At 39.6% G+C, this 11896-nt stretch overlaps 1 protein-coding gene across 4 annotated transcripts; it reads right to left on the bottom strand.

Moving 5' to 3' along the window:
* Positions 1 to 58: 58 nt before the first annotated feature.
* znf384b (zinc finger protein 384 b) lies at positions 59 to 10621 on the bottom strand. 4 transcript variants are annotated; one of them, XM_085423308.1, is made up of 11 exons: positions 10404 to 10621; positions 7449 to 7503; positions 7047 to 7114; positions 6730 to 6958; positions 6169 to 6282; positions 4684 to 4838; positions 4508 to 4599; positions 3557 to 3781; positions 1945 to 2112; positions 1754 to 1832; positions 59 to 1634 (listed from the first exon to the last, which is right to left on the bottom strand). In XM_085423308.1, the coding sequence occupies exons 3-11, from the start codon at positions 7110 to 7112 to the stop codon at positions 942 to 944; spliced, it is 1821 nt and encodes a 606-aa protein (XP_085279434.1). In that variant the 5' UTR covers positions 7113 to 7114; positions 7449 to 7503; positions 10404 to 10621; the 3' UTR covers positions 59 to 941. The 4 variants fall into 4 exon arrangements, with proteins under 4 accessions (XP_085279434.1, XP_085279435.1, XP_085279433.1 ...); XM_085423309.1 differs by lacking the exon at positions 7449 to 7503 and having other exon boundaries at positions 59 to 1331; positions 1476 to 1634; positions 10404 to 10620; XM_085423307.1 differs by lacking the exon at positions 7449 to 7503.
* Between the last annotated feature and the right edge of the window lie 1275 nt (positions 10622 to 11896).

Below are 11896 nucleotides of genomic sequence, written 5' to 3'. Positions count from 1 at the left end.
AGCACATATGAAAATAATTTAAAAGGTAATAAAGTAGAAAAAAATTAAAAAGAAGTAATCACTTAGAGGGTTTTATTTTTATTATAAGCAGAAAAAAATCTCATGAGTCATTATGTCTATGAATAAGTGTTATAAATGTTGTTACTATGGAAGTATAATAGCAGAAGCACATTTGAATAACACTACTTTCAGGACATACATACAAAGCAGTACAACTGGATTACATGAACAGGCTCATCACTCTCTCTCAAAGGTTACGTGAAGGCCTGCAAATCGATTTAAATACATTATGTGTTTTACCATAACCTTTAAGCACGCAATCATACTTTATAAACTGGTAGGATATAACTTTATATATGTGATTGCTATTTTTTCTTTCCAGAAAAAAAGGATCACAAGCATCCGTTGTTATAACTTCGCAGAGTTAATAACGTTGATGTAAAAACTGAAAGTTTCTGTATGAAAGTATAAAAAAATACTTCCGTAGTCAACTACTAATTTCAATAAAAGAAAGTCAATAACTTGAGATGGCCACAGTTGTATCTGTAGGGAAGAGCAGGAGGTGTTAATAGTAAAGTGAAGTATCTCTTAGATGCTTCCTATTATAAAACCATCACTGTGATGGACTGAAACATACTTTATTGCAGCCTTCACATGCACGTCAGACTGGACAGCTAAGCAAACAAATCAAACAAGGCAAGAAAAAAAAGAAGAGATAAAACTTAAAAAAATAAAACTAAAATTATAGTCTTCAGTTTATTGTGTCATGGTATCGTTTCTCCTGTCTGCCTCAAAAAAATCATTCAGGCACAGTCATTTGTTCCAAAGTTTCTGCATCATCTTAGTATTGCTTTAATTTTTCCACTCTTCATCCTCCATCTCTTGTTATTATGAATAAATTTTAGCTTGCCAACCTCCCACTCTCTCTCCTTTCATCTTCTCTAAGAGTTGAGATGCTCCACTTGGATGGTGGATGCTGACACAGTGAGACAGAGGTCCTTGTGGGTACTAATGTCCGCCACACTGACTGACTTGTACTGGATGTCGTTGGCAGACACCGTCTTATATTGATGGAGGTCAAACGGACAGGAGATGGATTCTGTCTGAGGGTAGTTGCTCTGGCTCTGTCCTTGCTGGCCCCTGCCCGCCGCTCCACTCCCAGCTCCTCCAGGTCGGCTCGATGCTCCATCTGCACTCTCTACCCGGCTCTGAGCTCCAGCCTGGCCCTGGGCCTGGCTTTGGTTCTGTTGTGCCGGCTGTGCTGCCATGACTGCTGATGCAGTCAACTGCTCTGGGTTGTGTTTCTCCATGTGTTTCACCAGATACGTCTCCTGAGATGAAGGGAGGATAGGTAGAGGGGAAACAGTGGAGACATGACTACACGGTGTAAAGTAGCTGCCAGGTGTCTGATGCCAGTGAGGCGATTCATAGTGTTGCATGTAGTAATGCTCTTCAGAAATGGACATTTGTCTTACTGAAGTGTAAGTGCGGTTGCAGAGACCACACGAGTAGATCCGGGCATGTTTGACAGTGTGTGTGGACATGTGCACCTCCAGGCTCGCTGCATCTATGTATCCTTTATTGCAGTTCGGGCACTTGTAAGGCTTGTCTTTGTTGTGTTGACGCCGGTGAGACTAGGGGAAAAAATTGTTATTGGTGGGAAAAAAAGGCATAACAATACAGTGAAATGTTTTGAGAGTTAGTTAATACCCAAACACTCCATGCATAAGAACAGAACCAAACTCATTCACACCTGTAAATTTGAGAGTTGCGTGAAGGATTTCTCACAGCCTGGGTGACTGCACTTGTATGGCCGATCTCCGGTATGAATCCTGAATAAAACACAAAAACACACACATGTACAAACACGGGCGCCTATCACTTTCAGGGTGACCTAACCTGACCGCAAGGAGATGAGAAACCCTAGACCAGTGGGTGATTTACCTGCTGTGCTGCTGAAGGTGACTCAGCTGTCTGAAGGACTTTTCGCAGTAGGAACAGGTGTAGGGTTTCACTCCGGTGTGGATGCGGATATGTTGGGCCAGGTAACTAGAGTTGGCAAATGACTTGGTACAATGGGGACACTTGTGGGGCTTTGCATCTGTGTGGTTCCTGATGAGAGCAGATAAGATGGTAAAAGAGAGAAATGAAAACAGGACTGTAAGGATAAACTGAAGACAAAAAAAGCCTCATTTTAAGATAATCCTCTTAATTTATCATTTCAGGGAAAAACATCTCACACAAGGAAATTAAAGCTTGCGGCGATGAAGCACAGAGCAATGAAACATTTGGAAATTCTGAAGAAAACACCCCAACAAAATACGCTTTACTGATTACGGCCAGCAGTAATTACAAAATTCACACAAACATCCAACAAATTTAACAATTTTATCTGTCTGGACCAACTCGATTAGATGCTTAAGATTTAAACACAAGAGATTATATTAAAGGGGACCCATTATGTTATGTAATTTTTAGCTAATGCTGAATTTAACATGAGTAGCTTTTCAAGCCTTACAGGTCTGATGCAGCCCCTTGATGCAGCCTCTCAGCTGTCTGAAACAAGTCGTTTTATCTCCTTCTCTCTCCCCTTCAGTCAATTTTCTCCATCAGACAGGAGGTCTGAACAGCAGGTGGGTGGGGAATCTATGCTCCTTGCCAGAGCTGTGTCCCTGAGGTGACCACTTTATGGATATTGACTCTCACTGATATCATACAGAGCTAAGAGTTGAACAAAGTATCTACAACTAAAAGAACAGTCTAAAAGCTGTGTTTTTGCCTCATAGAAATTACCTTACACTCACTTGTTTAATATGAAAATCCAGCATTTTAATGGTATACATATGCCGGAAAATAAAAAAAAGCATAACAGGTCCCCTTTAAAACAATAAAATAATAAATACACGTTTTACAAATGTATCAGTTTATCGTGCTTCCCGAAATGATGGAAAATTGATACGAGCACAGCCCCCCAAAAAGGATAAAACAAACAGGATAACAGAGCATGAAAGCAAAGCATGGCAGAACATCACTATTGAGTGTTGAAGGTGAGAAAAGCACTGACAAAGATATGAACCATCAAATCAATAACACAAAGGGCTGTACAATGGTAAAGAGCAACAATACTGTCAACTTTATTTTTTAGAAGTTTACTTTGAAAGATTTGAAATAGGTATGTGTGTTTATGGAAGAAGCAGTGTCGGAAGACATGACAGCACATGCAGACAGAAGAACAGAAGGTGCAGTGCAAAAAGGAGCAAGACCTGCACAAACACAGCAAAGACAGAAACAAAGGCAGGGGGGAAAAAACAAAAGAAAAAAATTTACGGCCAAAGGCCAGACTTCAAAGGTGTCATCTGAATTTTAATATGCTGAAAAGGTCACTGGATGGAACTGGCAACATGCGAGCCAACATCCACAAGGCAACGTAATATGGTCTGCACTTCACTGTCTTCACCAGGATGGAGAAGAACATAGGAGGGGTCTTAGCAGGACAAGTTAAGAGAACAGGGTATATGGTATGGGTGGGTAATGGGGTTGGGGGGGTCTGTAGTACCGTGAGTGCTGCTGTAAGTGACTGAGCTGCCTGAAAGATTTCTGGCAGTAGGAGCAGGTGTAAGGCTTGGCCCCACTGTGGATGCGGATGTGCTGGGCCAGGTAGCTGGAGTTGGCGAATGACTTGGCGCAGTGAGGACACTTGTGAGGTTTGGCCTCTGTGTGCGACTTGGAGTGGATCTGCATGTCAGACTTACTGAAGAAGGTCGCCGCACACATCCGGCACCTACAGGCGTAGAGACAGAGAAATGGAAGGACGGGATGGAAGTACAAGGAGGAGGAAGAAGAGGGAGATGTACAAGAGGAGGAGAAAAAAAAAGAGAGAAGATGGGACAGAAGAAGATTAGGAGACAGGGTAATGGAGCAATGACCCACAGAGAGAAATAAGATATCACAGAAAATGAAAAGAAAAAAAAAGAAAAAAAAATCAATGAAGACAAAGGCGGGTTAAATCAAATAAAGACGACACAACCAGACAACACAGTGAAATGTCAAGGGAGAAATCAGTGAAAACTGAGGAGGAAAGGTACACAGGTACTATAAAAAAAGAGGAAGAGAAGGACACAGAAGTGAGATCACAGCTCAAAGAGCATGCTATATAAGGACAAAGGGGAGAGTAGAAGACAGGTTTGTGTCCAGTGTGTGCAGACGGAGAGAGCATCTACAAAGCATGTATTTGTTTTCTCAAATACATTTTTAGTAAAGAATTAAGCATCCATCACAAAGCCGGTGTGTTCAGCCACAACATGCAGTGAAGAGTGTTTGTCTGAGGAGTCGGCGTGTCAGACGCTAATATCCAGCACTGCCAAGGTCATCTACAAAAGCTGAAAATCTCAATGCTAATTTCCAGAAGTGAACAGAGAAACAGATGTATGCATATTTCACAGCCAGAGCAAGAACAAATGGAGATGAGCAGCAAGTATTTAAAAACATTAAACAAATAAATAAATACCTGTATGTTTTCGTGCTATCTTTCGAGGCATGGTCTTCGTCTTCATTTGAGAGATCATATGGATCTCTAGCATGATGCTGCAAAGTTGTCACCTATTGATAATAAAATTAAAATTGATTTAATGAGCAGTTCGTTGCATCACGCTTCCTTTTTCACATCTGTAGCTGTTCTCTTACCTGGCCACCTGGCGTCAGATGAGCCAGTATTACAGTTTCATTTCCCGGCATGCCCAGAGGACCAACCCGAGACACTGTGGTCTTCTTCTTTCTCCCTCGTTTGGAGGGCGCTGGCATCACAACCACATGTGGATTCCCGTCCGCTTCTTTTTTGTCTATGAGAAGATCGACAGTCACAGGTTAAGATGATGGAACAGAGTTTTGAAAGCAGAAGATGGAACAAGTTTGTAATAATTCCATCCCATATTTAAATACCATCTACATAATGGTCTGTAGGTGCATTGACATCAAACTGAAAACCAGAAGATGCTGAAGGAAGTCTAATGTGTTTCAGTATAATCGACATGTGAATACATTTGGACAGCATCAGACACATGATCAAAATTGATGTGCTTCTTTTATAAATATGGGCACTTTTCATACTGAAAATCTGTATTTATGTTTGTTTTCTAAAAGCAAAGACACCAATAATTTATTAACAGTTTCAAACAGCATCTATTGTACTGGAAGACATAAATTTACTTAAAAAGACAGAACCATAAGTCACTGACACAGGCTTGGTAATAAAATAATCTGGTTTTGCTACTCATCAGATCACTCTGTGCTTTGTGGACAAGGACACAGATGTGTTCATAGCTCAGAGATGTCTCCTGAGTTTTTAGTGTAAGAATTTTCTTTTATAGTCTCAATAGCTCCATAAGAGAACATATGAATGCCCCCCAAAAGCCAAAATATTTCACAGATGAGGGATTCAGTCAGTGATTAGTCATATTAAACCTGGTTTATGCTCATTATAGTAGCCCTCATGAAAGTGCTAAAAGCACAAACCATGTTAAGTGTTGTTTCAGTGTGTCGTGCACCTGACAACTTTTGTAACCCAGTGTGCACAGCATTGCTGAGAAGCTATGAAGACACAAGAATAAGAATCCTTTATTGTCATTACGTGTTCACACAATGACACTTCATTTGGTAGCTCAGAAGAGAATGGGCCTTTAGCGCACCCATCGACATACATATATATACTGTACATACATATATACGACTGTGCTGGTCTCAATGATATATACTAAAGCTCAGACATTCTCAGATTACAAAGAAGGAGCTGCAGCAACACCTTCAAAATGAGACTTTCTGGAGAAATCTCTATGAATTCTTAGCTTCTTCTTTCTAATTCTTCTACTCATGTACCAGCACTGATGAAAAGTTGCTGCACCTATTATCTAGGAGAGGACTTCAGCGAGTTCAGTGCACACTGAAGCGCCAGTAAGTAACGGCCATGGGGCTGCAGCGGCATCACAGTCGACACATACCAAAACCAATAAGGTGACCATAAACCAGGCTTTACACAATACCCTGAGTTCTGAATCGTAGTAAATCTATAACACTGTTTGATCCACCCATATAAGTTTTAATCATTTACATAGTAACAATATTGTACTTAGAAACAAGTTAGCCAGTGTGTGTGTATAATAACATGCTGTTCACCTGAAGAATGGAGTGCCGAAACAATCATGGTTGTTGCTGGATGGCCGGACACAAACGACTGAGAGGAGGTTGGAGAGACTAGAGTTCCCTGAGGAGTCGTGATCACCAGACCAGCTGCAGAGAAAGAGACAAGAGCAGAGATGAGAAATTGTCTAAGATGAGCAGTGTCACTGAGGTTGAGGAATTCAATTTACAGCTTCAAGAACATGTTGCCAAAGGCATTTTTTTAAACTATAATCTACATCTCCAAGTGTAACAATAGCACTACAAAGCAGAATGTTTGTAATACAGCGCTAAAGTTGTCTCAGTTGAGGAAAACCTTGAATTAATTGTTCATTTTACTCCCATTTTCTCTATTTACAAAGTTTGTTCTCATAACCTAAATAATTTAACACACTGCTGTTACATTATACTTCAAAAACTGAGGGTATGGGATCTAAATACGGCCTTAATATTTGGTGTTTCAGTGTTTTTAACTCAATCCCCAAATATGTTAAGTCTTTCAACCTCAAAACTGAGAAAGAGACGCTTAAAGGTTTCTAAACACAGAAACAAGCCCACCTGCTGTCATGATGCCTGTGGAGGGGACAGGCAACACTGTGATGTTCTGGGTGCTGTGCGGAGGGTGGAGGTGCGCCGCACTACCAGCCTGGCCTCCTCCATCTGTCTTGGCCCCAGGCGTGGGGATGGTGAGAAGAGTCGTCTGGTAGTGAGATGCAGGGGAAGCAGAGAAGGAAGCGCTTTTTTCCTGTTGCTCTTTTACTTTGTTTAGGAACATGGCATTCTCAATCTGTCAGGAGAAAGGAGATTTTTCTTTGACGGAAACATTCTCTCCCCATCATCAACTGATTGAACAGTAAATTATTTTGTAGCCTAACCTGTCCGGGCATAGTCGGGACTGGGGACCAGAAATATGATGAATTAAAATGAGAGTCTTCCATCATTTCTGCAACGACACAAAAGCAGCAAGATTTAAAAACTTTCCATCACAGCTGGCCAACACTAGAATGTATTATTATTTATTAAAATGAGCTAAATGTATCTTATATATAAAACATAAAGTCTAACTTTAGAGTTGATTTGGAAGCTGACATTTGTAATAATGGTACATGCATTGTGCCATATGACATTTAGTCTAACATTAAAACACTCAAAGTAGGAGGGAGGACCCATCGATAAAACTATTTTAACAGAAAATTAATTTTTTTAGCTTTACGATTCACTGGATAGCTTATTAATAAAAAATGTAAAAAAAAAGCATTGGTTTGAGTTAGGTGTACCTAATGAAGTGGCAGTGGAGCCTGTTTCCCTCACAGCTGCTTGTGTACATTAGGACTAAAAAAAAAAGAGAAGACATTTCTACTAGAGTAATTAAAAATTGTAGTGAAAATGCTCATGCAGTGTGTTTCTATGTCTAATGAGAAAGACCTTAATGAAATGTTTCCCACACCAAAGAGCATGTACTACATTATTCTCCTGCAGATCAATGACAAGACAAATACCAGATCAATGCATTACTGTTTTAAGGGCTCACCCACTACAAGGATTTCCTGTTAGGAGGCCTCCGGGCCTCCTAACAAAAAGTAGTAATGGTTTGTCAACCCTCTCAGTTCATTTGTGCACCTTATTCCTAAAATATGACATGGCTTCCTGAGTGCTGACTGCACACTGCAGAGCACCAATTAATTTAAGAACATACACCTTGTTAGCAAAACCAAGAGAAATAATGAAAACCACTAATCTGAATCTTGACATTCTTCGAGATGGGGATCAGGTAATAAGGTTGGACCTAAAGAGCCTCGCCATATCAGTCGCTTCACCGTAGGGGCGGGTGTAAAGCAGACAAAGTGTGTTGACGCAGCACATGTTGTTGTGACATGTTTTAGAATAAAAAGCAAAGACTGTTTCACTTCTAACCTCAGTGTACCAACAAGCCAAACCAGGACATTGAAACTAAAGTAGAGAAATGAAATTCATGTAATTCTGGCTGCTAAAAGCAAAACAAAACAATCCTCCAAAAATCAATAGGAGGCGAAATTATTTTAAAGAAACTCACAGCAAATGACTGCAAAGAGTCTGAGGGGTTGTTTAACGGCACGATGGAGGTTCTAACACTGTGGTGACACTTTTTGTTTGTTTGTTTGTTTTATTCTCACCTGTAACCAGGTTTGATTCACTTGTCCTGTGTGAAGCACTGTGGTTACTTTAACTATGCCGATATGGCCCCAGGGTCAAAATCAGCCCTGAATGAGGCCAATGTGAAGTTTATAACTTACACTTCTGCTTTTTTTCCTTTGTGATACGAAATATTTAGACTGTAAGAAAACCTGGTTGACAGGGTGTTTTCCAGTTCAAGAAAGAAAAAAAAAAAACAGTTAAGAGCTTTGTATATTACTGAGTAGAAATACATGCACTCCCACTGTTTGTTTTCTTTTGGCTCTGGCAAAAACTTTTGTGGGCACTAAATAAAAGACCCAGTTAATCAAATTACTAGACACTAACTCCCCAGTGTGAGGGTGGAGGTTTTTTTAAAGGGTCCCTGAAGGTGTGGGTCTCTTGGGGAAGCACTAGGCTCATTCCTGTGACGTGTTATTGCTACAGATACAGTTTAAAAGGGAAAAGTAGAAAGGGGGAGAAAGATTCTGTTTTTCTTAATTAATGAGATAATTATGTCGCAGAAGAAAATGTGCTGTTGCTCAGACTAAAAATCCCAAAAGAGTCTCTGTTGATTTAAAAGTTTCACTTCATAAGCATTAATGTTTAATTAAGCTTCATTTAATACAATTTTCTTTAGGTTCAGGTCTGAACCAATGCGAGATACTGCTGTCTATGAGTAATATAGATGGTACTGTAATACACTGTTTATCAGCTTGATATAAGATAAGATAAGATAGAACTTTATTAATCCCTCGGGTGGGTTCCTCTGGGAAATTCGATATTACATTGTTTCTCCAGGATCTTTAACATATAAGACAATCCATGAACATGTGGGTATCACCCAATTTTTCTAACTTAAAAGAAAACAGAATTGTACCGCATCACTGTTTTCATGAAGTTTAATATTACAGAGGCTATACTGGGGGGATTTTAAGAGATGTCAATAATTCAGAAACTACTTTTTTTGTCAGATTAATGTAATAGATTTTTGAGATAGTTGGTACATTTATATGATAAGAAAAGCAAAACTAGCATGTTGGTCTCATGGATGAGTCGTTAGAGATATTTCAATTAGCTTTTACTTTTGTCTTAATTGTTTGTTGTCTTATTGTTCATTAATTTCCATATTAAGTTTGCTGGTTACATTTTAGTTTCTTTTGTTGGAAAATGTTTAGTAATGTTTTGATCTATTAGAATACAAGGGATGTTTGTACAAGGGAGAATTTTAGAAGCTCAGATCAATAAAAACACTCGACTAAACGTGTGCACAGATATCCCACATACTGAATGTGTTCACAATTAAAACGTATCAGAAAAGACTAAAAGTGAAGACTTGTAACTTATATTTCCTATTGCACTCAGATTATTAAGGAATATATGAAATACTGTTTAGTTTAGTTTTTCTTTTTTGTTTTGTTGAGAATTTGTGTTACTTTTTATTATTTCCGTGTAACTAACATGTATTGTCACACCCACTTTTAGTTTTTAGTTTGGTTGCCTATTACAGCCTTGTCTGGGTGCAAGTGTTTGGCTCCATACAGCTGTAATTCCATAACTGCAGCTCTGATTAAGCGTCCAGATGTGTTAAAAAGCACTATTAAATAATATGAGGTTAAACTTTCCTGCCCGCTTTCCTATATGTCAGTATTTAGCGGCATTAAAGGGGATCCACATCCAGCTACTTAGCTTTAAGTTTGCTCTGCGGAATAAAGTAGACCTAAAAGAACTACAAAAACATGAACTTTCATAAAACGCCACATATCGGAAGAATGTAAGGCGCATATCTACAGCAGGTCTCCATTTGGCCTCCGTGCATCCTGCAGTTATTCAGGCCCGACGTGCTGATTAACATACATTTAGCAGACACACAGTGTGAGCCTGTGCTGCCTTCCCGCTCGGGAAAAAATAAACGCAAAGCAATGAAAAAAACCAAAAGCATAAAAAAAACTGAAGCGAAGAAAAAAAAATAGACCATCCTCACAGACTTCCGGCTGTGGGGACGGGTGGAGAGGCGGCAGCAGAGTCGACCGAATCTATCAAAATTTACTACCGACTGCGTGGAGAAGAGTGGCGTTTACCGGAGCTGACGACTCCGCTTTCCTCCGCGAAGCTCCAGCAGGCCGGGATAGTTTGGACACAGTTTCCAAATCTGTCCAAATTCCAGTGAATCTGTGAAGTTTCCCCCCCTCCTCCTCTTTTTTTTTCTCTCGCTCTCTTTTTTTTTCGTTTTTTTCCCTCCGGTGAGCCAGTCGCTTCGTCTGAGCTTCACTTCCTCCTGATAAGGTTGTCAGACAAAAGAAGCGTGTGCAGTGACGTCACTTCCGCTTTCTGTCAGGCAGTTAATTTAAAAAATCTAAAAAGTCCGCGATCAGCTGGTCGTGTTTTTTTGAGTGGTAGTAGTGGTAGCAGTAAAATAAACAAATAAATAATTATTTCACTGTATCGCATGCCAGCTTTTACTTACCAAGTGAATAAGTCCCCAGTGGTGCGTTTACTTGTGGTCAGAAATATAAATTAAGTCAGTACTGTCAGGGGTGTCCAACACTCGGCCCGCGGGCCAGAACCGGTCTGCCCAATTAATGTTTTTGGGGTTTTTTGTGAGGCACTAGACTCAAATGACTTTGTTCCATTATTAAACAATATACACACATGATTACTTTACTTTGTCACTCTTCCTGGGGACCAGAACCGGTGTCGTGCAAAAAGGGATCTCCTGACAAAAAGTAATTTCTGGTATTTAAACTGTTGTAAATGAGTTGTTGGCCTATAATCTGTCAAACATATCTCTCATGAATGATATCAACTCCTTTTGAGCCAGACGGAACATGAGAGATGACAAAGAGACATTCATTTATCCTTGTGTATCCAGGTAAGAGTCGCTGACATAAAAAAAAAGGCAATTTTCAGGAGAGATCTGGCCAAGACAGCAGCAGCAAACATTTAAATAGCTATATTATCACTGTCCATAACGGCAAAACTTTTTGTTCCCAAAAGGTTATTTTTAAAGGTAATATTCCCTAAAATTATTCTTCCAAATTATTACCTTTCTGAAATATTTATCAATAACATTGCTATAACATTGCTAGTGGCACTTAAACCCCCCACATTTAATCATTTGTTTTTATTAATTTCTGTCTCTCTTTCAAAGTGTGTCTTTTGTTCACTCCCAATCGATCGAGGCAGACGGGTGCACCTCCCTGAGCCTGGTCATGCTATAGATTTCTTCCTGTTAAAAGAGAGTTTTTCCTTCCCACTTTCACAAAGTGCGTGTTTAAAGGGCATCATCTGATTGTTGAGGTTTTCTCTGTATTATTTTAGGGTCTTTATCCAACAATATAAAGCCCCCTGAGATGACTGCTGATATGATTTGAAGATACATAAATAAAACGGAATTGAATTGAAATGTTACCAGAGGGATGTTTCATTAGTAAAAGGTTTATAAACATGTTTTTAAAATGAACCAACTGAGTTTTTTTGGAAAGAGGTCTGGTACACCTGGATGCTCTCTCAGTATTAAGAGAGCTTTAAAGAAATCTGTGGTCATTCAAGCAATCTTGACAGCGCAGTTTTG

The sequence above is a fragment of the Rhamphochromis longiceps genome, linkage group LG11 (assembly GCF_057381845.1).
Source record: "Rhamphochromis longiceps isolate RC_006_pf linkage group LG11, R_longiceps_female_GT1.1, whole genome shotgun sequence".
NCBI classification, from domain to species: domain Eukaryota; kingdom Metazoa; phylum Chordata; class Actinopteri; order Cichliformes; family Cichlidae; genus Rhamphochromis; species Rhamphochromis longiceps.
Note: the sequence above shows the minus strand (reverse complement) of the source record. Positions and strands in the feature narration are given on the sequence as shown.

Bases quoted from the DNA above. Each gene is read 5' to 3' on its own strand.
- znf384b (XM_085423308.1), bottom strand. From the start codon at position 7,112: ATGATGGAAGACTCTCATTTTAATTCATCATATTTCTGGTCCCCAGTC. The intron at 2,113-3,556 runs GTACTACAGACC...TGCTCTCATCAG, and splicing joins CACTTACAGCAGCACTCACG to GAACCACACAGATGCAAAGC. The intron at 1,833-1,944 runs GTAAATCACCCA...TGTTTTATTCAG, and splicing joins CACCTTCAGCAGCACAGCAG to GATTCATACCGGAGATCGGC.